Source organism: Oncorhynchus clarkii, unplaced genomic scaffold (genome assembly GCF_045791955.1).
Source record: "Oncorhynchus clarkii lewisi isolate Uvic-CL-2024 unplaced genomic scaffold, UVic_Ocla_1.0 unplaced_contig_8311_pilon_pilon, whole genome shotgun sequence".
Lineage (NCBI taxonomy): Eukaryota > Metazoa > Chordata > Actinopteri > Salmoniformes > Salmonidae > Oncorhynchus > Oncorhynchus clarkii.
This window is the reverse complement of record NW_027258042.1, coordinates 77,627-105,000: the sequence shown is the minus strand read 5'-3', so window position 1 is coordinate 105,000 and position 27,374 is coordinate 77,627. Positions and strand designations below refer to the sequence as shown.

The window sequence follows — 27,374 nt, the reverse complement described above, 5'->3', positions numbered from 1 at the left end:
TTGTGCCACTAGGCCTGTACTGTAGAAGTCCTCTAACCTGTGATCTTGTGCAACTAGGCCTGTACTGTAGAAGTCCTCTAACCTGTGACCTTGTGTCACTAGGCCTGTACTGTAGAAGTCCTCTAACCTGTGACTTTGTGTCACTAGGCCTGTACTGTAGAAGTCCTCTAACCTGTGATCTTGTGCCACTAGGCCTGTACTGTTGAAGTCCTCTAACCTGTGATCTTGTGTCACTAGGCCTGTACTGTAGAAGTCCTCTAACCTGTGATCTTGTGTCACTAGGCCTGTACTGTAGAAGTCCTCTAACCTGTGATCTTGTGCCACTAGGCCTGTACTGTAGAAGTCCTCTAACCTGTGATCTTGTGTCACTAGGCCTGTACTGTTGAAGTCCTCTAACCTGTGACCTTGTGTCACTAGGCCTGTACTGTAGAAGTCCTCTAACCTGTGACTTTGTGTCACTAGGCCTGTACTGTAGAAGTCCTCTAACCTGTGATCTTGTGTCACTAGGCCTGTACTGTAGAAGTCCTCTAACCTGTGATCTTGCGTCACACAGAAGATCATTACTTATTATATTTAAGTACAGTTCTAACTGTGTTTTACCTTTGCTGATATTCATAGAGACCTACGAGGGGAAACCTTTCACTGCAGCGTTGTTGGCTGAGTGTCAGGCCGGAATCTAATAACCTCCTCAACATCTTGTTAGGGTAACCAGGCGTAACACAGGGAGTGGATTTGGACATTCATTGTGTTCAGCATCAGCAAGCCTACTCTGTAATAGAATCATGTTGGCTGTGTAGTGGCTAGATTAGATCCCTGGGACTAATGACTGTGTAGTGGCTAGACTAGATCCCTGGGACTAATGGCTGTGTAGGGTAGTGGCTAATGACTGTGTAGTGGCTAGACTAGATCCCTCTAATGGCTGTGTACTAATGGCTATGTAGTGGCTAGACTAGATCCCTGGGACTAATGACTGTGTAGTGGCTAGACTAGATCCCTGGGACTAATGGCTGTGTAGGGTAGTGGCTAGACTAGATCTCTGGGACTAATGGCTGTGTAGTGGCTAGACTAGTTCCCTGGGACTAATGACTGTGTAGTGTAGTGGCTAGACTAGATCCCTGGGACTAATGGCTGTGTAGTGGCTAGACTAGATCCCTGGGATTAATGACTGTGTAGTGGCTAGACTAGATCCCTGGGATTAATGACTGTGTAGTGTAGTGGCTAGACTAGATCCCTGGCATTAATGGCTGTGTAGTGGCTAGACTAGATCCCTGGGACTAATGGCTGTGTAGTGGCTAGACTAGATCCCTGGGACTAATGGCTGTGTAGTGGCTAGACTAGATCCCATGGATTAATGACTGTGTAGTGGCTAGACTAGATCCCTGGGACTAATGACTGTGTAGTGGCTAGACTAAATCCCTGGGACTAATGACTGTGTAGTGGCTAGACTAGATCCCTGGGACTAATGACTGTGTAGTGGCTAGACTAAATCCCTGGGACTAATGACTGTGTAGTGGCTAGACTAAATCCCTGGGACGAATGACTGTGTAGTGGCTAGACTAGATCCCTGGGACTAATGACTGTGTAGTGTAGTGGCTAGACTAGATCCCTGGGACTAATGGCTGTGTAGTGGCTAGACTAGATCCCTGGGATTAATGGCTGTGTAGTGGCTAGACTAGATCCCTGGGACTAATGGCTGTGTAGTGGCTAGACTAGATCCCTGGGACTAATGGCTGTGTAGTGGCTAGACTAGGTCCCTGGGACTAATGGCTGTGTAGTGGCTAGACTAGGTCCCTGGAATTAATGGCTGTGTAGTGGCTAGACTAGATCCCCGGGACTAATGACTGTGTAGTGGCTAGACTAGGTCCCTGGGACTAATGGCTGTGTAGTGGCTAGATTAGATCCCTGGGACTAATGGCTGTGTCGTGGCTAGATTAGATCCCTGGGATTAATGGCTGTGTCGTGGCTAGACTAGATCCCTGGAACTAATGGCTGTGTAGTGGCTAGATTAGATCCCTGGGACTAATGGCTGTGTAGTGGCTAGATTAGATCCCTGGGACTAATGACTGTGTCGTGGCTAGACTAGATCCTTGGGATTAATGGCTGTGTAGTGGCTAGACTAGATCCCTGGGACTAATGGCTGTGTAGTGGCTAGATTAGATCCCTGGGACTAATGACTGAGTAGTGGCTAGATTAGATCCCTGGGACTAATGGCTGTGTAGTGGCTAGACTAGATCCCTGGGACTAATGTCTGTGCTGTGTAGTGGCTAGACTAGGTCTCCAGTACAGTAGTTCTGACCCAGAGACAAGCTCAGCACCACAGGGTCCAGCTCTACAGTACAGTAGTTCTGACCCAGAGACGGGCTCAGCACCACAGGGTCCAGCTCTTCAGGACAGTAGTTCTGACCCAGAGACAGGCTCAGCACCACAGGGTCCAGGTCTATAATACAGTTGTTCTGACCCAGGCTCATTACCACAGGGTCCAGCTCTACAGGACAGTAGTTCTGACCCAGGCTCAGCATCACAGGGTCCAGCTCTACAGTACAGTAGTTCTGACCCAGAGACAGGCTCAGCACCACAGGGTCCAGCTCTTCAGGACAGTAGTTCTGACCCAGAGACAGGCTCAGCACCACAGGGTCCAGGTCTATAATACAGTAGTTCTGACCCAGGCTCATTACCACAGGGTCCAGCTCTACAGGACAGTAGTTCTGACCCAGGCTCAGCATCACAGGGTCCAGCTCTACAGTACAGTAGTTCTGACCCAGAGACAGGCTCAGCACCACAGGGTCCAGCTCTTCAGGACAGTAGTTCTGACCCAGAGACAGGCTCAGCACCACAGGGTCCAGGTCTATAATACAGTAGTTCTGACCCAGAGACAGGCTCAGCACCACAGGGTCCAGCTCTTCAGGACAGTAGTTCTGACCCAGAGACAGGCTCAGCACCACAGGGTCCAGGTCTATAATACAGTAGTTCTGACCCAGAGACAGGCTCAGCACCACAGGGTCCAGGTCTATAATACAGTAGTTCTGACCCAGAGACAGGCTCAGCACCACAGGGTCCAGGTCTGTAATACAGTAGATCTGACCCAGAGACAGGCTCAACACCACAGGGTCCAGGTCTATAATACAGTAGTTCTGACCCAGGCTCATTACCACAGGGTCCAGGTCTATAATACAGTAGTTCTGACCCAGGCTCAACACCACAGGGCCCAGGTCTATAATACAGTAGTTCTGACCCAGGCTCAACACCACAGGGCCCAGGTCTATAATACAGTAGTTCTGACCCAGGCTCAGCACCACAGGGTCCAGGTCTCTAGTACAGTAGTTCTGACCCAGGCTCAGCACCACAGGGTCCAGGTCTCTAGTACAGTAGTTCTGACCCAGGCTCATTACCACAGGGTCCAGGTCTATAATACAGTAGTTCTGACCCAGGCTCAACCCCACAGGGTCCAGGTCTATAATACAGTAGTTCTGACCTAGGCTCAACACCACAGGGCCCAGGTCTATAATACAGTAGTTCTCACCCAGGCTCAGCACCACAGGGTCCAGGTCTCTAGTACAGTAGTTCTGACCCAGGCTCAGCACCACAGGGTCCAGGTCTCTAGTACAGTAGTTCTGACCCAGGCTCATTACCACAGGGTCCAGGTCTATAATACAGTAGTTCTGACCCAGGCTCAACCCCACAGGGTCCAGGTCTATAATACAGTAGTTCTGACCTAGGCTCAACACCACAGGGTCCAGGTCTATAATACAGTAGTTCTGACCCAGGCTCAACCCCACAGGGTCCAGGTCTATAATACAGTAGTTCTGACCCAGGCTCATTACCACAGGGTCCAGGTCTATAATACAGTAGTTCTGACCCAGGCTCAACCCCACAGGGTCCAGGTCTATAATACAGTAGTTCTGACCCAGGCTCAACCCCACAGGTTCCAGCTCTACAGTACAGTAGTTCTGACCCAGGCTCAGCACCACAGGGTCCAGGTCTATAATACAGTAGTTCTGACCCAGGCTTAGCACCACAGGGTCCAGGTCTCTAGTACAGTAGTTCTGACCCAGGCTCAACACCACAGGGCCCAGGTCTATAATACAGTAGTTCTGACCCAGGCTCAGCACCACAGGGTCCAGGTCTCTAGTACAGTAGTTCTGACCCAGGCTCAGCACCACAGGGTCCAGGTCTCTAGTACAGTAGTTCTGACCCAGGCTCATTACCACAGGGTCCAGGTCTATAATACAGTAGTTCTGACCCAGGCTCAACCCCACAGGGTCCAGGTCTATAATACAGTAGTTCTGACCTAGGCTCAACACCACAGGGCCCAGGTCTATAATACAGTAGTTCTGACCCAGGCTCAGCACCACAGGGTCCAGGTCTCTAGTACAGTAGTTCTGACCCAGGCTCAGCACCACAGGGTCCAGGTCTCTAGTACAGTAGTTCTGACCCAGGCTCATTACCACAGGGTCCAGGTCTATAATACAGTAGTTCTGACCCAGGCTCAACCCCACAGGGTCCAGGTCTATAATACAGTAGTTCTGACCTAGGCTCAACACCACAGGGTCCAGGTCTATAATACAGTAGTTCTGACCCAGGCTCAACCCCACAGGGTCCAGGTCTATAATACAGTAGTTCTGACCCAGGCTCATTACCACAGGGTCCAGGTCTATAATACAGTAGTTCTGACCCAGGCTCAACCCCACAGGGTCCAGGTCTATAATACAGTAGTTCTGACCCAGGCTCAACCCCACAGGTTCCAGCTCTACAGTACAGTAGTTCTGACCCAGGCTCAGCACCACAGGGTCCAGGTCTATAATACAGTAGTTCTGACCCAGGTTCAGCACCACAGGGTCCAGGTCTCTAGTACAGTAGTTCTGACCCAGGCTCAACACCACAGGGTCCAGGTCTCTAGTACAGTAGTTCTGACCCAGGCTCAACACCACAGGGTCCAGCTCTACAGTACAGCAGTAGTCTCTGATATAGAGGACATTGAGACCTGTGTCAAAGCAGGGGGAAGTGAGAACCTTGACTAGAGGAAGTGTTCTTGAAGAGTGAACCCTGTGTTGGACCCTGGTGTGACCTTTCAATCTGACAGGAGTGAACTTCCGTTTCAGGAAGTGTGGTTTTCAGTCAGGAAGTGTGGTTTTGAGTCAGAACGGTAACCGTTGCAGTTCTGTAAATGATTGGACTTGGACAAGGGCTGGATAACCACTGAAGCTGAGTTCGTAGATAACCACTTCCTGTTAACCTAACAGATTCTCTGTTGTAAAATTACAACCGAAATTGTACAGGATCTTCACGACTAGACCTATTAGGTTTTTATGTAGAAAATGTTAGCTAGGCAGATACCTTTATCCTGGTCCCAGATCAGTTGCTGCTATCATTCCAATTCAAGTGTAGACCTTATTAGGTTTTTATGTAGAAAATGTTAGCTAGGCAGATACCTTTATCCTGGTCCCAGATCAGTGTTAATGAGTGGGATGCTGTTACCCAGGCTAGTATACCTTATGGCCCCAGCACTAGTATGTGTCTGACTGTTGTGTCTCCTGTCCTCCAGCCCTGATCAAGTACATCAGACCAGTGTTTGTCTCCAGGTCAGACCAGGACTCCCGTAAGAAGACTGTTGAGGAGATCAAACGCAGAGCCCAGTCTGGAGGAGAATGGCCTCAGGTAAAGTTTAATATCTCTCTCTCTCTCTGTCTCTCTCTCTCTCTGTCTCTCTCTCTCTCTCTAGCTCTCTCTCTGTCTGTCTCTGTCTCTCTCTCTCTGTCTCTCTCTCTCTAGCTCTCTTACTCTGTATCTCTCTCTCTCTGTCTCTCTCTCTCTCTCTCTGTCTCTCGCTCGCTCTCTGTCTCTCTCTCTAGCTCTCTCTCTGTCTGTCTCTGTCTCTTTCTCTCTGTCTCTCTCTCTCTCTAGCTCTCTTACTCTGTATCTCTCTCTCTCTCTGTCTCTCTCTGTCTCGCTCTCTCTCTCTGTCTCTCTCTCTAGCTCTCTCTCTCTCTCTCTCTCTGTCTCTCTCTCGCTCGCTCTCTCTCTAGCTCTCTTTCTCTGTATCTCTCTCTCTGTCTGTCTGTCACTCGCTCGCACACACACACACACACACACACACACACACAGACACACACACACACACACACACACACACACACACACACACACACACACACACACACACACACACACACACACACACACACACACACAAAGAGCCATGGTCTTGCGTTCAGTAAACAAACTAGATGTGGAGAACAGCCACCTAACAATGTTCAGGATGTACCCACTCAGATTATCTCATTACCATGGAAACACGTGTCTGATAATGTGGCTGATGTTCCCCTCTCTCCAGATAATGATTTTCCCAGAGGGAACGTGTACCAACAGGTCGTGTCTCATCACGTACAAACCAGGTATGTTAGATTGTACCGTGAGGAGGAGACAGGAAAGGTAGGAGAGTTGGAGAGTCAGAAGGACATGTTGGATCAGAACCCATGTTGACTCGGGTATCACTAGGCTATACATGTTGGATCAGAACCCATGTTGACTCTGGTACCACTAGGCTATACATGTTGGATCAGAACCCATGTTGACTCTGGTACCACTAGGCTATACATGTTGGATCAGAACCCATGTTGACTCTGGTACCACTAGGCTATACATGTTGGATCAGAACCCATGTTGACTCTGGTACCACTAGGCTATACATGTTGGATCAGAACCCATGTTGACTCTGGTACCACTAGGCTATACATGTTGGATCAGAACCCATGTTGACTCTGGTACCACTAGGCTATACATTTGGATCAGAACCCATGTTGACCTGTATCTCCTAGTCCACATACTGCCCTGTATCTCCTAGTCCACATACTGCCCTGTATCTCCTAGTCCACATACTGCCCTGTATCTCCTAGTCCACATACTGCCCTGTATCTCCTAGTCCACATACTGCCCTGTGTCTCCTAGTCCACATACTGCCCTGTGTCTCCTAGTCCACTTACTGCCCTGTGTCTCCTAGTCCACATACTGCCCTGTGTCTCCTAGTCCACATACTGCCCTGTGTCTCCTAGTCCACATACTGCCCTGTGTCTCCTAGTCCACAAACTTCCCCGTTTCCTAGTCCACATACTGCCCTGTGTCTCCTAGTCCACATACGGCCCTGTATCTCCTAGTCCACATACTGCCCTGCCTCCTAGTCCACATACTGCCCTGTGTCTCCTAGTCCACATACTGCCCTGTGTCTCATAGTCCACATACTGCCCCGTGTCTGACCCCACACACTGCCCTGTGTCTCCTAGTCCACATACTGCCCTGTGTCTCCTAGTCCACATACTTCCCTGTGTCTCCTAGTCCACATACTGCCCTGTGTCTCCTAGTCCACATAATGCCCTGTGTCTCCTAGTCCACATACTGCCCCGTGTCTGACCCCACATACTGCCCTGTGTCTCCTAGTCCACATACTGTGCTGTGTCTCCTAGTCCACATACTGCCCTGTGTCTCCTAGTCCACATACTCTCCTGTGTCTCCTAGTCCACATACTCTCCTGTGTCTCCTAGTCCACATACTGCCCTGTGTCTCCTAGTCCACATACTGCCCCGTGTCTGACCCCACTTACTGCCCTGTATCTCCTAGTCCACATACTGCCCTGTGTCTCCTTGTCCACATACTGCCCCGTGTCTCCTAGTCCACAAACTGCCCCGTCTCCTAGACCACATACTGCCCTGTGTCTCCTAGTCCACATACTGCCCTGTGTCTCCTAGTCCACCTCATGCCCCGTGTCTCCTAGTCCACATACTGCCCTGTGTCTCCTAGTCCACATACTGCCCCGTGTCTGACCCCACATACTGCCCTGTGTCTCCTAGTCCACATACTGCCCTGTGTCTCCTAGTCCACATACTGTCCTGTGTCTCCTAGTCCACAACTGCCCTGTGTCTCCTAGTCCACATACTGCACTGTGTCTGACCCCACATACTGCCCTGTGTCTCCTAGTCCACATACTGCCCCGGGTTTCCTAGTCCACATACTGCCCTGTGTCTCCTAGTCCACATACTGCCCTGTGTCTCCTAGTCCACATACTGCCCTGTGTCGCCTAGTCCACATACTTCCCTGTATCTCCTAGTCCACGTACTGCCCCGTGTCTCCTAGTCCACATACTGCCCCGTCTCCTAGTCCACATACTGCCCTGTGTCTGACCCCACATACTGCCCCGTGTCTCCTAGTCCACATACTGCCCTGTTTCTAAAACTTTGGAGAATTTGTTTGTCGTTTTAGTCGCATGTTAGTCAGTCCATTTTTTTTCATCAAATAATGAACATTGACTTTTTAATCGTCCATCATCCCCTCATATAGCTGGACACATTGCTATTGTAGCAGACCAATGACAGACGTGGTTTATCATACAGTCTACAAAGCTTTGGCTTCAGGTTAACACAATGTAAAAGGCTAACAGCTCTTTCCTCCCCATCATAACTTTATGATGGGGGGGGGGTTTAAAAGGGGAGTATCTCTTTCCTCCCCATCATAACTTTAGGATGGGGGGGGGGGGTTTAAAAGGGGAGTATCTCTTTCCTCCCCATCATAACTTTAGGATGGGGGGGGGGGGGTTTAAAAGGGGAGTATCTCTTTCCTCTTCATCATAACTTTAGGATGGGGGGGGGTTTAAAAAGGGGAGTATCTCTTTCCTCCTCATCATAACTTTAGGATGGGGGGTGTTTTTAAAAAAGGGGAGTATCTCTTTCCTCCTCATCATAACTTTAGGATGGGGGGGGTTTAAAAAGGGGGAGTATCTCTTTCCTCCTCATCATAACTTTAGGATGGGGGGGGGTTTAAAAAAGGGGAGTATCTCTTTCCTCCTCATCATAACTTTAGGATGGGGGGGGGGGTTTAGGATGGGGGGGGGTTTAAAAAAGGGGAGTATCTGAGCTTTCCACTAACGTTGGTCATTATTACGGTTCTCCTGATATTCAGCTAAATGTAATAACTACAGCCTCAACACAGATGAATGACAGAAAACACACACAGGTGAATAGAGCTTCTGATGTTATCAACAAGAGCTTCTATCTTTTTATCCTCCGACGTGGAAATAAGACCCGAGTAAACATGTGTTTCTGGTTGATGTTAGTTACTGTTGAAGTGTCCCGGCAGCGAATCACTTCAAAAGACAGACGAGTGTCTGAAGTGACCGCCCAGGTGCTGAGATCAGATTAATCACCACTGTCTAACTGACCGCCCATGTGCTGAGATCAGATTAATCACCACTGTCTAACTGACCGCCCATGTGCTGAGATCAGATTAATCACCACTGTCTAACTGACCGCCCATGTGCTGAGATCAGATTAATCACCACTGTCTAACTGACCGCCCAGGTGCTGAGATCAGATTAATCACCACTGTCTAACTGACCGCCCAGGAGCTGAGATCAGATTAATCACCACTGTCTAACTGACCGCCCAGGAGCTGAGATCAGATTAATCACCACTGTCTAACTGACCACCCAGGAGCTGAGATCAGATCAATCACCACTGTCTAACTGACCGCCCAGGAGCTGAGATCAGATTAATCACCACTGTCTAACTGACCGCCCAGGTGCTGAGATCAGATTAATCACCACTGTCTAACTGACCTCCCAGGAGCTGAGATCAGATTAATCACCACTGTCTAACTGACCGCCCAGGAGCTGAGATCAGATTAATCACCACTGTCTAACTGACCGCCCAGGAGCTGAGATCAGATTAATCACCACTGTCTAACTGACCGCCCAGGAGCTGAGATCAGATTAATCACCACTGTCTAACTGACCGCCCAGGAGCTGAGATCAGATTAATCACCACTGTCTAACTGACCGCCCAGGAGCTGAGATCAGATTAATCACCACTGTCTAACTGACCGCCCAGGAGCTGAGATCAGATTAATCACCACTGTCTAACGGACCGCCCAGGAGCTGAGATCAGATTAATCACCACTGTCTAACTGACCGCCCAGGAGCTGAGATCAGATTAATCACCACTGTCTAACTGACCGCCCAGGAGCTGAGATCAGATTAATCACCACTGTCTAACTGACCGCCCAGGAGCTGAGATCAGATTAATCACCACTGTCTAACTGACCGCCCAGGAGCTGAGATCAGATTAATCACCACTGTCTAACTGACCACCCAGGAGCTGAGATCAGATCAATCACCACTGTCTAACTGACCGCCCAGGAGCTGAGATCAGATTAATCACCACTGTCTAACTGACCGCCCAGGTGCTGAGATCAGATTAATCACCACTGTCTAACTGACCTCCCAGGAGCTGAGATCAGATTAATCACCACTGTCTAACTGACCGCCCAGGAGCTGAGATCAGATTAATCACCACTGTCTAACTGACCGCCCAGGAGCTGAGATCAGATTAATCACCACTGTCTAACTGACCGCCCAGGTGCTGAGATCAGATTAATCACCACTGTCTAACTGACCTCCCAGGAGCTGAGATCAGATTAATCACCACTGTCTAACTGACCGCCCAGGAGCTGAGATCAGATTAATCACCACTATCTAACGGACCGCCCAAGTGCTGAGATCAGATTAATCACCACTGTCTAACTGACCGCCCAGGAGCTGAGATCAGATTAATCACCACTGTCTAACGGACCGCCCATGTGCTGAGATCAGATTAATCACCACTGTCTAACTGACCGCCCATGTGCTGAGATCAGATTAATCACCACTGTCTAACTGACCGCCCAGGAGCTGAGATCAGATTAATCACCACTGTCTAACGGACCGCCCATGTGCTGAGATCAGATTAATCACCACTGTCTAACTGACCGCCCAGGAGCTGAGATCAGATTAATCACCACTGTCTAACTGACCGCCCAGGAGCTGAGATCAGATTAATCACCACTGTCTAACTGACCGCCCAGGAGCTGAGATCAGATTAATCACCACTGTCTAACTGACCGCCCAGGAGCCGAGATCAGATTAATCACCACTGTCTAACTGACCGCCCAGGAGCTGAGATCAGATTAATCACCACTGTCTAACTGACCGCCCAGGAGCTGAGATCAGATTAATCACCACTGTCTAACTGACCGCCCAGGAGCTGAGATCAGATTAATCACCACTGTCGAACTGACCGCCCAGGAGCCGAGATCAGGCCAATCACCACTGTCGAACTGAAAGATGTTCAGTTGTCTTCCAATCAGAGGATTCCATGACATATTCTGCACAGGACGGCATGTTTCTGATTGGACAAACGGATGAGAAGGAGCTTTATGACTATATTTGAATGGGCATGAATATATCAATAATTATAATAATATATTCCATTTGGCGGATGCTTTGAGCCACTTCCAGTCGTGCGGACGGACATTTTACATCTGGGTTAGCTACTGTCGCCGTGGGCCGAGGCCCTTGTATGCGGTCTAGTGTATTCTAGTTTCTTAGTGTTAGGGGACTGTAGTCCAGTGTGTGTAATGGTGTTGGTTTCTGTCTTGTCACACAGGAGCGTTCATCCCAGCGGTGCCAGTTCAGCCTGTGGTGATAAAATACCCCAATAAAATGGTAAGAAAGCAAACACAACACAACACCTAGCAACACAATACAACACCTAGCAACACAATGTAACACCTAGCAACACAATACAACACCTAGCAACACAATACAACACCTAGCAACACAATACAACACCTAGCAACGCAATACAACACCTAGCAACACAATACAACACCTAGCAATGCAATATAACACCTAGCAGCACAATACAACACCTACCAACACAATATAACGTCTACCAACACAATACAACATCTAGCAACACAACATAACACCTAGCAACACAATATAACACCTAGCAACACAATACAACACCTAGCAACACAATATAACGTCTAGCAATACAATATAACACCTACCAACACAATATAACGTCTAGCAACACAATACAACACCTACCAACACAATACAACACCTAGCAACACAACATAACACCTAGCAACACAATACAACACCTAGCAACACAATACAACACCTAGCAACACAATACAACACCTAGCAACACAATACAACACCTAGCAACACAATACAACACCTAGCAACACAATACAACACCTAGCAACGCAATACAACACCTAGCAACACAATACAACACCTAGCAACACAATATAACACCTAGCAGCACAATACAACATCTAGCAACACAATACAACATCTAGCAATACAATATAACACCTACCAACACAATATAACACCTAGCAACACAATATAACACCTAGCAACACAATATAACACCTAGCAACACAATACAACACCTAGCAACGCAATACAACACCTACCAACACAATACAACATCTAGCAACACAATATAACACCTAGCAACACAATATAACGTCTAGCAACACAATACAACGTCTAGCAACACAACAACACGGCAACACAACAACACCTAGCAATACAATACAACACCTAGCAATACAATATAACACCTACCAACACAATACAACATCTAGCAACACAATATAACACCTACCAACACAATATAACGTCTAGCAACACAATATAACACCTACCAACACAATATAACGTCTACCAACACAATATAACACCTAGCAACACAATATAACGTCTACCAACACAATATAACACCTACCAACACAATATAACGTCTACCAACACAATATAACACCTAGCAACACAATATAACGTCTACCAACACAATATAACACCTAGCAACACAATATAACGTCTAACAACACAATACAACGTCTAGCAACACAACAACACCTAGCAACACAATATAACACCTAGCAACACAATATAACACCTAGCAACCTAGAACACAGCAGCAGCACAACACAACAGCCAGGCTGGTTGATAAACACCCTCCCTGCTGAGAAGAGCATCAGCCCTGTCTGTCTGAATCTCTCTCTCTGTTACGGATATAACTGTGAGGACAGAGAACTGATTTAGTTGTTCTGTGATTTGTTGTGCGGTCTGGCTAAGCTGTGTGATATCCCCCCCCCCCCCCGCCCCCCACCTTGAGCAGGGTTTCATGGGGACTTCCTGGAAAACCTCCTGGGGTTGACTTGATGTGCCCTTTACTGAGGTCTGGTTGTGTTAGTGTTAGAGCTAGGGCTCTGTCTGTAAACAGCTGGGCTGAATGGGATCTGGACACACGGAGGCATCCATCAGTGATGCCTGGGACCACACAGCACGCAGTCAGTCTCTCCTATAGCCCTGGGACCACACAGCACGCAGTCAGTCTCTCCTATAGCCCTGGGACCACACAGCAGGCAGTCAGTCTCTCCTATAGCCCTGGGACTACACAGCACACAGCCAGTCTCTCCTATAGCCCTGGGACCACACAGCACGCAGTCAGTCTCTCCTATAGCCCTGGGACCACACAGCACACAGCCAGTCTCTCCTATAGCCCTGGGACCACACAGCAGGCAGTCAGTCTCTCCTATAGCCCTGGGACCACACAGCATGCAGTCAGTCTCTCCTGTAGCCCTGGGACCACACAGCAGGCAGTCAGTCTCTCCTATAGCCCTGGGACCACACAGCACGCAGTCAGTCTCTCCTATAGCCCTGGGACCACACAGCAGGGAGTCAGTCTCTCCTATAGCCCTGGGACCACACAGCAGGGAGTCAGTCTCTCCTATAGCCCTGGGACCACACTGCACACAGTCAGTCTCTCCTATAGCCCTGGGACCACGCTGCATACAGTCAGTCTCTCCTATAGCCCTGGGACCACACAGCAGGGAGTCAGTCTCTCCTATAGCCCTGGGACCACACAGCACACCGTCAGTCTCTCCTATAGCCCTGGGACCACACAGCAAGTGGTCAAGACCACTAACTACCTGGTATCCAATTAAACCACAAACTACTCTATCCCTGATAACTAAGCTGTTGTTGTTGTTGTTGTTGTTGTTGTTATGACCTTGTGTTTTTATACTTCTTGCCTGGATGAATAATGTTGTATCTTAGTAAGTTCTGTGTCTCTCCTGTCCCATGCCAGGACACAATCACCTGGACGTGGCAGGGGCCTGGAGCGTGAGTACACTTTAATTACACTACAAATGACTGATCCCTGAAGTACAGGTCGTTGCAAGGCATAGCGGTGTCTCTCTACTGCCCTGGAAGGTCCAGTTTTCATACCTCTACTGGACTGGACTGGGAGGATATTAGTTCTACTGTATAATCTAGATGGTCCAGTTTTCACACCTCTACTGGACTGAGAGGATATTAGTTCTACTGTATAATCTAGATGGTCCAGTTTTCACACCTCTACTGGACTGAGAGGATATTAGTTCTACTGTATAATCTAGATGGTCCAGTTTTCATACCTCTACTGGACTGGACTGAGAGGATATTAGTTCTACTGTATAATCTAGATGGTCCAGTTTTCATACCTCTACTGGACTGGACTGAGAGGATATTAGTTCTACTGTATAATCTAGATGGTCCAGTTTTCACACCTCTACTGGACTGGACTGAGAGGAAATTAGTTCTACTGTATAATCTAGATCATGGGTGTCAAACTCTGGCCCGTGGGCCAAATTTGGCCCGCGGGGTAATTATATTTGGCCCGCGAGACAATACCAAATTACTACTAGAGCTGGCCCGCCGGTATTAGACAGCGCATTCACCACTAATACTACGAATCCCATAATGCTCTGCTGTTTTCGCGCGCCAATCAGGACAGGACCCAGAAACGCTCTCTCCTCTGTGACAGTAGTCATAGCAACATAGACGCTACAACTGTCAGCGAGCTAACCCTTCCCAAAAATGGCGAAAAGAAAGGCAGAAAACAGGAGCTTTCTGGACAAGTGGGAGGCAGAATATCTGTTTACATATGTTTGTGGAGTCAACGTGGCTGTAAGTAAGGAGTACAACATTAGACGACACTATGAAACGAAACACCATGACAAATACAAGGACCTGGACATGACTCAAAGGAGCCAGAAAGTAGAGGAGATGAAAAGAAGTTTGGTTTCACAACAGAATATGTTTAAAAAAGCCACATCACAAAGCGAGGCTGCTGTAAAGGCTAGATATAGTGGCAGCAGAGATCGCAAAATCAGCCCGGCCCTTTAATGAGGGAGAGTTCATGAAAAAGTGCATGATGAAGGTTTGTGACCTCGTATGCCCAGAGAAAAAACAAGCATTTTCAAACGTGAGCCTGAGCAGGAACACAGTAGCTGATCGCACATGTGATCTTGCCACCAATCTGTATGACCAGCTGATGGAAAAGGGAAAAGATTTTGTTGCGTTCTCCCTCGCTGTGGATGAGAGCTGCGACGCATCTGATACTGCTCAGCTGTCAGTCTTCATCCGTGGAGTGGACTCAAATCTGTGTGTTACGGAGGAGCTATTAGGATTCAAATCAATGCATGGCACAACCACAGGAAAGGAAATCTTTGAGGAGGTTTCCAAATGTGTAACTGAAATAAAGCTGCCGTGGGATAAACTCGTTGGATTAACGACAGATGGTGCGCCAGCGATGTGCGGTAAAAAGAGTGGACTGGTGGGCATGGTTCGGGAGAAGATGCGGGAAGAGAACTGTGCAGGTGAGCTAACTGTTTACCACTGCATCATACATCAGGAAGCACTGTGTGCCAAAGCCCTAAAGATGGAACATGTTATGACCACAGTAACACAGGTAGTTAACTTTATAAGAGCCAAAGGTCTAAATCACCGCCAGTTTAAATCTTTTCTGGAGGAGTGTGGTTCGGAATACGCAGACGTGCCGTATCACACAGAGGTGAGATGGCTAAGCAGAGGAAAAGTACTGAACAGATGTTTCGAGCTGCGTGAGGAAATATGTCAATTCCTGGAAACCAAAGGGAAGGATACAGCAGAGCTCCGGGAGCAAAAGTTCCTGTGTGAGCTGGCCTTTCTCTGTGACATCTCGAGCCATCTCGATGCGCTGAACCTGCAGCTTCAGGGGCGGGGGCGCATCATCACAGACATGTACGCTGCAGTGAGGGCCTTCAAAACTAAACTGTGCCTGTGGGAGAATCAGATGCTGCAAGGAAACCCTTGCCATTTTCCCTGCTGCCAATCCATAAAAGCGCAGATCTCTACCGCCGTGTTCCCATGCGCACAGTTTGCTGAAAAACTCAGTGTTCTCGCCGCTGAGTTTAGCCGGCGATTTGCCGACTTCGATGCCCAGAAATGCAAGTTTGAACTGCTTAGTAATCCCTTCGCAGTTGATGTGGAAAATGCACCAACCAACATCCAAATGGAGCTGATTGAACTCCAGTGCAACGACACGCTGAAGTCAAAGTATGATGCTGTGGGCGCCGCACAGTTTCCACGTTTCATCCCTGACACAATGCCTCAGCTCCGCACCCAAGCTGCTCAGATGCTCTCCATGTTCGGCAGCACTTATCTATGCGAGCAACTTTTCTCCTCGATGAAGATGACCAAAACAACTCACAGGAGACGTCTGACTGATGAACATCTTCGCTCGATACTGAGGATTTCTTCAGCTCAGAGCTTGAGCCCAGACATTGATGAACTAGCATCCAAGAAGAGATGCCAGGTATCTGGCTTGGGCACATCAGATTAGACCAGTGTGCAATAATTAACGTTTTCTTTATGCACTTTTTCTTGCTACAAGGCATGGGCTTGAATGGTTGATTGATTTATTATCATTTTATTTGTAAAATTATTAGCCAGTGGAAAAAGTTTATTTTGGTATTTAAATCAGAAGGCTGCAAATAGAAAAGAGGCATACAATTTTTATTTAAATTGTATTTATTTAATAAATGAATGCCATTGATGTGTTTTTTCATTTGAAATTCGATTTTGCATGTCTCCACTATTAAATTATATATTGTATGGTAATAAGCGATGCTTGTTCCATATTCAATGTTAAAGCAAAACTTGTTTGGGTCCATATTAAAAGGTTAATTTGTTCAATGTTGGCCCGTGACTTTGTTCAGGTTTTACATTTTGGCCCACTGGGTATTTGAGTTTGACACCCTTGATCTAGATGGTCCAGTTTTCATACCACTACTGGACTGGACTGGGAGGATATTAGTTCTACTGTATAAGCTAGATGGTCCAGTTTTCATACCTCTACTGGACTGGACTGAGAGGATATTAGTTCTACTATATAATCTAGATGGTCCAGTTTTCACACCTCTACTGGACTGAGAGGATATTAGTTCTAGTGTATAATCTAGATGGTCCAGTTTTCATACCTCTACTGGACTGAGAGGATATTAGTTCTACTGTATAATCTAGATGGTCCAGTTTTCACACCTCTACTGGACTGAGAGGGTATTAGTTCTACTGTATAATCTAGATGGTCCAGTTTTCATACCACTACTGGACTGGACTGAGAGGATATTAGTTCTACTGTATAATCTAGATGGTCCAGTTTTCACACCTCTACTGGACTGGACTGAGAGGATATTAGTTCTACTGTATAATCTAGATGGTCCAGTTTTCACACCTCTACTGGACTGAGAGGATATTAGTTCTACTGTATAATCTAGATGGTCCAGTTTTCATACCTCTACTGGACTGGACTGAGAGGATATTAGTTCTACTGTATAATCTAGATGGGCCAGTTTTCAAACCTCTACTTGACTGGACTGAGAGGATATTAGTTCTACTGTATAATCTAGATGGTCCAGTTTTCACACCTCTACTGGACTGGACTGAGAGGATATTAGTTCTACTGTATAATCTAGATGGTCCAGTTTTCATACCTCTACTGGACTGGACTGAGAGGATATTAGTTCTACTGTATAATCTAGATGGTCCAGTTTTCACATCTCTACTGGACTGGACTGAGAGGATATTAGTTCTACTGTATAATCTAGATGGTCCAGTTTTCACACCTCTACTAGACTGGACTGAGGATATTTAGTTCTACTATATAATCTAGATGGTCCAGTTTTCATACCTCTACTGGACTGGACTGAGAGGATATTAGTTCTACTGTATAATCTAGATGGTCCAGTTTTCACACCTCTACTGGACTGGACTGAGAGGATATTAGTTATACTGTATAATCTAGATGGTCCAGTTTTCACACCTCTACTGGACTGGGAGGATATTAGTTCTACTATATAATCTAGATGGTCCAGTTTTCATACCTCTACTGGACTGAGAGGATATTAGTTCTACTATATAATCTAGATGGTCCAGTTTTCACACCTCTACTGGACTGGACTGAGAGGATATTAGTTCTACTGTATAATCTAGATGGTCCAGTTTTCATACCTCTACTGGACTGAGAGGATATTAGTTCTACTGTATAATCTAGATGGTCCAGTTTTCACACCTCTACTGGACTGAGAGGATATTAGTTCTACTATATAATCTAGATGGTCCAGTTTTCATACCTCTACTGGACTGAGAGGATATTAGTTCTACTATATAATCTAGATGGTGCAGTTTTCACACCTCTACTGGACTGGACTGAGAGGATATTAGTTCTACTGTATAATCTAGATGGTCCAGTTAACTCAGAACACTGATGGCCAAAATACAGGAAACTGTGACTGAGAGAAAGCTGTCCTTGTCTCTGTATAAAACCACAGGCTGAAATGGGATGTGTTTTGTTCTACTTTCTAATGCATCATGGTAGTGATGTTGTGTTGGCTGTGTGCTCAGTCAGTCTACCACTACAGTAGAGACAATACTGTCTCTGTGCTGTTAGCAGGTCACAGCCAGCCCAGAACAGGAAACAGTGAACAGAGCTGTTAATTCTCTTCCAGAACCTTTACATCACTTCCTCCTGTGGGACTACTTTTCTGGCTGCTAGAATTCTCACTTTATTATATTTTATTTTTACATTTATTTAACTAGGCAAGTCAGTTAAAGAACAAATTCTTATTTTCAATGACGTCCTAGGAACAGGCTACCTACCGCCCCACTTCTCTGTCCACTACCATATAACCTGCTTTTAGACGGTTAAATCAAACACACACACATTAAAATGAATTTATACACTTCTCCTTGTGATCTGACTGTTTTGGTATTCGCTATGACTTGATGATATCGATGTCTCGCGCTGTAAACATAATGTCTTGATGTGACAATGTCATTGTTTTATTTATTTTATTGCAGGTTTAAGATCCTGTGGCTCACACTGTGCCAGCTGCACAATGAGTTCATCATTGAGGTGAGTGCAGGCCTCACAGGCCATGCTGGCGTGTTGCATCTACCACATGTCAGGAATACTTGTTTTGATCAGAGATATTAAAAAAACCACAGGTCCTCATGGATCTACCTTTACCTGTATACCCTGAACCCAGTCCTGGACCCGGGCAGTTCCTGTACCCGTATACCCTGTACCCAGTCCTGGACCCGGGCAGGTCCTGTACCCGTATACCCTGTACCCAGTCCTGGACCCGGGCAGGTCCTGTACCCGTATACCCTGTACCCAGTCCTGGACCCGGGCAGGTCCTGTACCCGTATACCCTGTACCCAGTCCTGGACCCGGGCAGGTCCTGTACCCGTATACCCTGTACCCAGTCCTGGACCCGGGCAGGTCCTGTACCCATATACCCTGAACCCAGTCCTGGACCCGGGAAGGTCCTGTACCCGTATACCCTGTACCCAGTCCGGGACCCGGGAAGGTCCTGTACCCGTATACCCTGAACCCAGTCCTGGACCCGGGAAGGTCCTGTACCCGTATACCCTGTACCCAGTCCGGGACCCGGGAAGGTCCTGTACCCGTATACCCTGAACCCAGTCCTGGACCCGGGAAGGTCCTGTACCCGTATACCCTGAACCCAGTCCTGGACCCGGGAAGGTCCTGTACCCGTATACCCTGTACCCAGTCCTGGACCCGGGAAGGTCCTGTACCCGTATACCCTGTACCCAGTCCGGGACCCGGACGGGTCCTGTACACCCTGTACCCTGTACGGGACCCGGGCAGGTCCTGTACCCGTATACCCTGTACCCAGTCCGGGACCCGGGCGGGTCCTGTACCCGTATACCCTGTACCCAGTCCGGGACCCGGGCAGGTCCTGTACCCGTATACCCTGTACCCAGTCCGGGACCCGGGCAGGTCCTGTACCCGTATACCCTGTACCCAGTCCGGGACCCAAGCGGCTCCTGATCCAGAATTCTAAATAATGTCACAGGTCTTGGGTCGGGATCTGATGTGATCGTCACAGGTCTCGGGTATCGTGTAATTTTGCTCCCTAGTTCCACTGCTCGGTCCCTTGCCCCTAGTTCCACTGGTCTGTCCCTTGCTCCCTAGTTCCACTGCTCGGTCCCTTGCCCTAGTTCCACTGCTCTGTCCCTTGCCCTAGGTCCACTGGTCTGTCCCTTGCCCTAGTTCCACTGGTCTGTCCCTTGCCCCTAGTTCCACTGCTCTGTCCCTTGCCCTAGTTCCACTTCTCTGTCCCTTGCTCCCTAGTTCCACTGCTCTGTCCGTTGCCCTAGTTCCACCGCTCTGTCCCTTTTCTCTTAGCCCAGTTAGAGGACCTCAGCCCATGTTACCTTGGCCTTTCTGAAAAGACTTTGAGACTGACAGCAGAAACACCTGTTGTTGTTCCCGACAGACAGGCTTCGCTTTGCTGTACCAATGGACTGTAGTTACAGTATGTCTAGAAGAGTGTTAGGGAGAGTGTAGTCTCTCTCTTCCCTTTTAGAGCCCATATCATCTCAGTTGTTATTGCTTTAGCCGTTTCCCACTTGACTTCCCATAGAGGAGTGACATCCCTGGGTTCTGTCTTCTTCTTCTCTCCTCAGTTCCTTCCTGTCTACACTCCATCAGAAGAGGAGAAGAACAACCCAGCACTGTTTGCTCACAACGTCAGGCGCCTGATGGCCAAGTGAGTCCTGAGACACACACACAGACGCACACACACACACACACACACACACACACACACACACACACTTGGCCTTCGCTGGGCCTGCCAGATGCCTCAGCCTTCAGGCTGCCGTGCTTAGAAACACCAGCCTAGAGACTGCAGGATACTAAAGTATGTTAGTCTAATGTGTGTGGCTGGTGTATATTTCAGTTCAACAGCTTCTAGTTTGTTGATTCTAGATGGCCTCATCACAGACTACTGGTTAACTCTCTCCTCATGCTCTAGTCTGTCCACTGTTCCTCAGGGCTCTAGATGGCCCCAACACAGACTACTGGTTAACTCTCTCCTCATGCTCTGTCCACTGTTCCTCAGGGCTCTAGTCTAACTGTCTACTGTTCCTCAGGGCTCTAGTCTAACTGTCTACCGTTCCTCAGGGCTCTAGATGACCTCATCACAGACTAATGGTTAACTCTCTCCTCATGCTCTAGTCTAACTGTCTACTGTTCCTCAGGGCTCTAGTCTAACTGTCTACTGTTCCTCAGGGCTCTAGATGGCCTCATCAAAGACTACTGGTTAACTCTCTCCTCATGCTCTAGTCTGGTTAGCTCTCTCCTCATGCTCTAGTCGGGTTAACTATCTCCTCATGCTCTAGTCTGTCTACTGTTCCTCAGGGCTCTAGATGGCCTCATCACAGACTAATGGTTAACTCTCTCCTCATGCTCTAGTCTAACTGTCTACTGTTCCTCAGGGCTCTAGATGGCCTCATCACAGACTAATGGTTAACTCTCTCCTCATGCTCTAGTCTAACTGTCTACTGTTCCTCAGGGCTCTAGATGGCCTCAACACAGACTACTGGTTAACTCTCTCCTCATGCTCTAGTCTGTCCACTGTTCCTCAGGGCTCTAGATGGCCCCGTCACCCCCAGACTCAACAGATCAGGGACTTGCTGATTGTTTGACTAGTTGAATCAGGTTGTGAGTAAATGTTGGAATAGAAGAAATGTATGAAACGGCTGAGGGTCACGAGGACCGCTTCTGAAAACACTGGACTACTGGTTAGAGGCCTGTATATCAGACCGTATCCTAGTTCACACTCTGTTTTAAGTCTCTATCCTTCCTCTCCAGGGCCCTGGACATCTCCATTACTGACTACTCGTTTGAAGACTGTCAACTGGCCATGGCTGAGGGTCAACTCAGACTCCCTGTTGACACCTGCCTGCTGGAGTTCGCCAAGCTGGTCCGGAGACTGGGGTGAGGTTGAACCCCAGAATGTAGAGACTGTATTAATGTTACCTGGTCAGGTTGAACCCCAGAATGTAGAGACTGTATTAATGTTACCTGGTCAGGTTGAACCCCAGAATGTAGGGACTGTATTAATGTTACCTGGTCAGCTTGAACCCCAGAATGTAGAGACTGTATTAATGTTACCTGGTCAGCTTGAACCCCAGAATGTAGAGACTGTATTAATGTTACCTGGTGAGGTTGAACCCCAGAATGTGGAGACTGTATTAATGTTACCTGGTCAGGTTGAACCCCAGAATGTGGAGACTGTATTAATGTTACCTGGTCAGGTTGAAGCCCAGAATGTAGAGACTGTATTAATGTTACCTGGTGAGGTTGAACCCCAGAATGCGGAGACTGTATTAATGTTACCTGGTCAGGTTGAACCCCAGAATGTAGAGACTGTATTAATGTTACCTGGTGAGGTTGAACCCCAGAATGTGGAGACTGTATTAATGTTACCTGGTCAGGTTGAACCCCAGAATGTTGAGACTGTATTAATGTTACCTGGCCAGGTTGAACCCCAGAATGTAGAGACTGTATTAATGTTACCTGGTGAGGTTGAACCCCAGAATGTGGAGACTGTATTAATGTTACCTGGTCAGGTTGAACCCCAGAATGTGGAGACTGTATTAATGTTACCTGGTCAGGTTGAAGCCCAGAATGTAGAGACTGTATTAATGTTACCTGGTGAGGTTGAACCCCAGAATGCGGAGACTGTATTAATGTTACCTGGTCAGGTTGAACCCCAGAATGTGGAGACTGTATTAATGTTACCTGGTCAGGTTGAACCCCAGAATGTAGAGGTTGTATTAATGTTACCTGGTCAGGTTGAACCCCAGAATGTAGAGACTGTATTAATGTTACCTGGTCAGGTTGAACCCCAGAATGTAGAGACTGTATCAATGTTACCTGGTCAGGTTGAACCCCACAATGTAGAGACTGTATTAATGTTACCTGGTAAGGTTGAACCCCAGAACGTAGAGACTGTATTAATGTTACCTGGTCAGGTTGAACCCCAGAATGTAGAGACTGTATTAATGTTACCTGGTCAGGTTGAACCCCACAATGTAGAGACTGTATTAATGTTACCTGGTCAGGTTGAACCCCAGAATGTAGGGACTGTATTAATGTTACCTGGTCAGCTTGAACCCCAGAATGTAGAGACTGTATTAATGTTACCTGGTCAGGTTGAACCCCAGAATGTAGAGACTGTATTAATGTTACCTGGTGAGGTTGAACCCCAGAATGTGGAGACTGTATTAATGTTACCTGGTCAGGTTGAACCCCAGAATGTGGAGACTGTATTAATGTTACCTGGTCAGGTTGAAGCCCAGAATGTAGAGACTGTATTAATGTTACCTGGTGAGGTTGAACCCCAGAATGCGGAGACTGTATTAATGTTACCTGGTCAGGTTGAAGCCCAGAATGTGGAGACTGTATTAATGTTACCTGGTCAGGTTGAACCCCAGAATGTAGAGACTGTATTAATGTTACCTGGTCAGGTTGAACCCCAGAATGTAGAGACTGTATTAATGTTACCTGGTCAGGTTGAACCCCAGAATGTAGAGACTGTATTAATGTTACCTGGTCAGGTTGAACCCCAGAATGTAGAGACTGTATTAATGTTACCTGGTCAGGTTGAAGCCCAGAACGTAGAGACTGTATTAATGTTACCTGGTCAGGTTGAACCCCAGAACGTAGAGACTGTATTAATGTTACCTGGTCAGGTTGAACCCCAGAATGTAGAGACTGTATTAATGTTACCTGGTCAGGTTGAACCCCAGAATGTAGAGACGGTGTTAATGTTACCTGGTCAGGTTGAATCCCAGAATGTAGAGACTGTATTAATGTTACCTGGTCAGGTTGAACCCCAGAATGTAGAGACTGTATTAATGTTACCTGGTCAGGTTGAACCCCAGAATGTAGAGACTCTATTAATGTGTTGATGTTACCTGGCCAGGTTGAAGCCCCAGAACGTGGAGACTGTATTCACGTGTTGATGTTACCTGTCCAGGTTGAAGCCCCAGAACGTGGAGAAGGTACTGCAGGAGTTTGGGAACAGAGCCAGGAAGATGGAGGGAGAGAAGCTGGGTCTGGAAGCCTTTGCCCACTACCTTGATGTCCCTGTGTCAGACATGCTCAGAGACATCTTCTCCCTCTTCAACGAGGTGAGGAAACACACTGAATATAATATCATCCCATTAGAAGCTTTGAAGGCCGAAGTTACAAGTTTCTCAAATTCCCAAAACTCAGAAAACAGAAATATATGTTCCCTATATTGTGTATTTTAATTTTGAAATACAGATTTCGATATTAGATTTCAATATTAGATTTTTATATTAGATTTAGATTTAGATATTATACACTCGATTTAGATATAGACATTAGATTTAGATATTAGATTTAGATATTAGATTTAGACATTAGATTTAGACATAGATTTCAATATAAGATTTAGACATTAGATTTAGACGTTAGATTTAAACATTAGATTTAGACATTAGATTTAGACATTAGATTTAGACTTTAGACATTAGATTCAGACTTTAGACATTAGATTTAGACATTAGATTCAGACTTTAGATTTAGACTTTAGATTCAGACTTTAGACATTAGATTTAGACTTTAGACATTAGATTTAGACTTTAGACATTAGATTTAGACTTTAGATTTAGACTTTAGATTTAGACATTAGATGTAGACATTAGATTCAGATTTTAGATTTAGACTTTAGATTTAGACATTAGATTTAGACTTTAGACATTAGATTCAGATTTTAGATTTAGACTTTAGACATTAGATTTCAACATAAGACTTTAGACATTAGATTTAGATATTAGATTTAGATATTAGATTTAGATATTAGATTTAGACACTAGATTTAGACTTTAGACATTAGATTTTGACATAAGACTTTAGACATTAGATTTAGATATTAGATTTAGATATTAGATTTAGACATTAGATTTAGACTTTAGACATTAGATTCAGACTTTAGACATTAGATTTAGACTTTAGACATTAGATTTAGACTTTAGACATTAGATTTAGACTTTAGATTTAGACTTTAGACATTAGATTCAGACTTTAGACATTAGATTTAGACATTAGATTCAGACTTTAGATTTAGACTTTAGATTCAGACTTTAGACATTAGATTTAGACTTTAGACATTAGATTTAGACTTTAGACATTAGATTTAGACTTTAGATTTAGACTTTAGATTTAGACATTAGATTTAGACATTAGATTTAGATATTAGATTTAGACATTAGATTTAGACTTTAGACATTAGATTCAGACTTTAGACATTAGATTTAGACTTTAGACATTAGATTTAGACTTTAGACATTAGATTTTAGATTTAGACTTTAGACATTAGATTCAGACTTTAGACATTAGATTTAGATATTAGATTTAGATATTAGATTTAGACATTAGATTTAGACTTTAGACATTAGATTCAGACTTTAGACATTAGATTTAGACTTTAGACATTAGATTTAGACTTTAGACATTAGATTTAGACTTTAGATTTAGACTTTAGACATTAGATTCAGACTTTAGACATTAGATTTAGACATTAGATTCAGACTTTAGATTTAGACTTTAGATTCAGACTTTAGACATTAGATTTAGACTTTAGACATTAGATTTAGACTTTAGATTTAGACTTTAGATTTAGACATTAGATTTAGACATTAGATTCAGATTTTAGATTTAGACTTTAGATTTAGACATTAGATTTAGACTTTAGACATTAGATTCAGATTTTAGATTTAGACTTTAGACATTAGATTTCAACATAAGACTTTAGACATTAGATTTAGATATTAGATTTAGATATTAGATTTAGATATTAGATTTAGACACTAGATTTAGACTTTAGACATTAGATTTCGACATAAGACTTTAGACATTAGATTTAGATATTAGATTTAGATATTAGATTTAGACATTAGATTTAGACTTTAGACATTAGATTCAGACTTTAGACATTAGATTTAGACATTAGATTCAGACTTTAGATTTAGACTTTAGATTCAGACTTTAGACATTAGATTTAGACTTTAGACATTAGATTTAGACTTTAGACATTAGATTTAGACTTTAGATTTAGACTTTAGATTTAGACTTTAGATTTAGACACTAGATTCAGACTTTAGATTTAGACTTTAGATTTAGACTTTCGACATTAGATTTAGACTTTAGATTTAGACATTAGATTTAGACTTTAGACATTAGATTTAGACATTAGATTTAGATATTAGATTTAGACATTAGATTTAGACTTTAGATTCAGATTTTAGATTTAGACTTTCGACATTAGATTTAGACATTAGATTTAGACATTAGATTTAGACATTAGATTTAGATATTAGATTTAGACATTAGATTTAGACTTTAGACATTAGATTTAGACTTTAGACATTAGATTTAGACATTAGATTCAGACATTAGATTTAGACATGTGCTTTGCCAGATTCCTTCTAACCAGTAACTCTTCACTCTGTTCTTCTCTCTTCTCCTCCAGCAGGAAGACAACATGATAGACATCAGAGAATATGTCATCGCCTTATCGGTTGTATGCAGACCTGCTAAAACTCTGGAGACCATGAAACTGGCCTTCAGGGTACGTTTTCTGCTCCAGCTCTGGTTTCATGCTCTGTCAAGGTGTCTTTTCAGAGGGCCTACGACCACTGATATCTCTGCCATTTTCCATTTGAGAGGACGTACTAATGACCCATGGTGTGAGTTGTAGACTGTGTTGATTTTAACAGATGGTCTGAGGGCCCAGCCGGCTCAATGGGTGTGAGTGAGATGTGAAAGGGGTCAGGGTCATCTAATGTGGTGTTAGTTAATTATTTGCATATATCCCAGATGTTTGAGGCGGAGGAGGACGGTGCGATCACAGTGGCTGAGTTGGCCTGCATCCTAAAGACGGCGTTGGGAGTGGCTGACCTCGACGTCTCACGTCTCTTCGCTGCTATCGACACAGAGGACACAGGGAAACTCACCTTTGGTAAGAAACTACTTGTCTTCTTAGCTTGTACTGGGGTCACCTTCTTGTTTAGCTGCTCTTGGGAGTATACGCCTGGGGTGGTTTTGGAACCTTTTTTTTTTTTTAACTAGGCAAGTCAGTTAAGAACACATTCTTATTTTCAATGACGGCCTAGGAAACAGTGGGGTTAACTGCCTTGTTCAGGGGCAGAACGACAGATTTGTACCTTGTCAGGTCTGGGGTTTGAACTTGCAACCTTCTGGTTACTAGTCCAACGCTCTAACCACTAGGCTACCCACAGTTATGTTGCGTCTGTAGTCTCTAGTTCATTTGTAAATATT

At 45.6% G+C, this 27,374-nt stretch overlaps 1 protein-coding gene across 2 annotated transcripts in view; it reads left to right on the top strand.

Annotated features, from left to right (window-relative positions):
* LOC139394620 (lysophosphatidylcholine acyltransferase 1-like) overlaps positions 1 to 27,374 on the top strand; it is an 89,159-nt gene that overhangs the window by 60,403 nt on the left and 1,382 nt on the right. The window contains exons 4-13 of one of the 2 annotated variants that reach the window (XM_071142720.1): positions 5,543 to 5,655; positions 6,332 to 6,392; positions 11,466 to 11,524; positions 13,977 to 14,011; positions 19,049 to 19,103; positions 20,684 to 20,766; positions 21,873 to 21,998; positions 24,046 to 24,199; positions 26,566 to 26,664; positions 26,913 to 27,054. In XM_071142720.1, coding sequence (XP_070998821.1) covers positions 5,543 to 5,655; positions 6,332 to 6,392; positions 11,466 to 11,524; positions 13,977 to 14,011; positions 19,049 to 19,103; positions 20,684 to 20,766; positions 21,873 to 21,998; positions 24,046 to 24,199; positions 26,566 to 26,664; positions 26,913 to 27,054 — 927 coding nt within the window. The remainder of the gene's footprint in view (positions 1 to 5,542; positions 5,656 to 6,331; positions 6,393 to 11,465; positions 11,525 to 13,976; positions 14,012 to 19,048; positions 19,104 to 20,683; positions 20,767 to 21,872; positions 21,999 to 24,045; positions 24,200 to 26,565; positions 26,665 to 26,912; positions 27,055 to 27,374) is intronic. The other variant, XM_071142721.1, reaches the window with a different exon arrangement.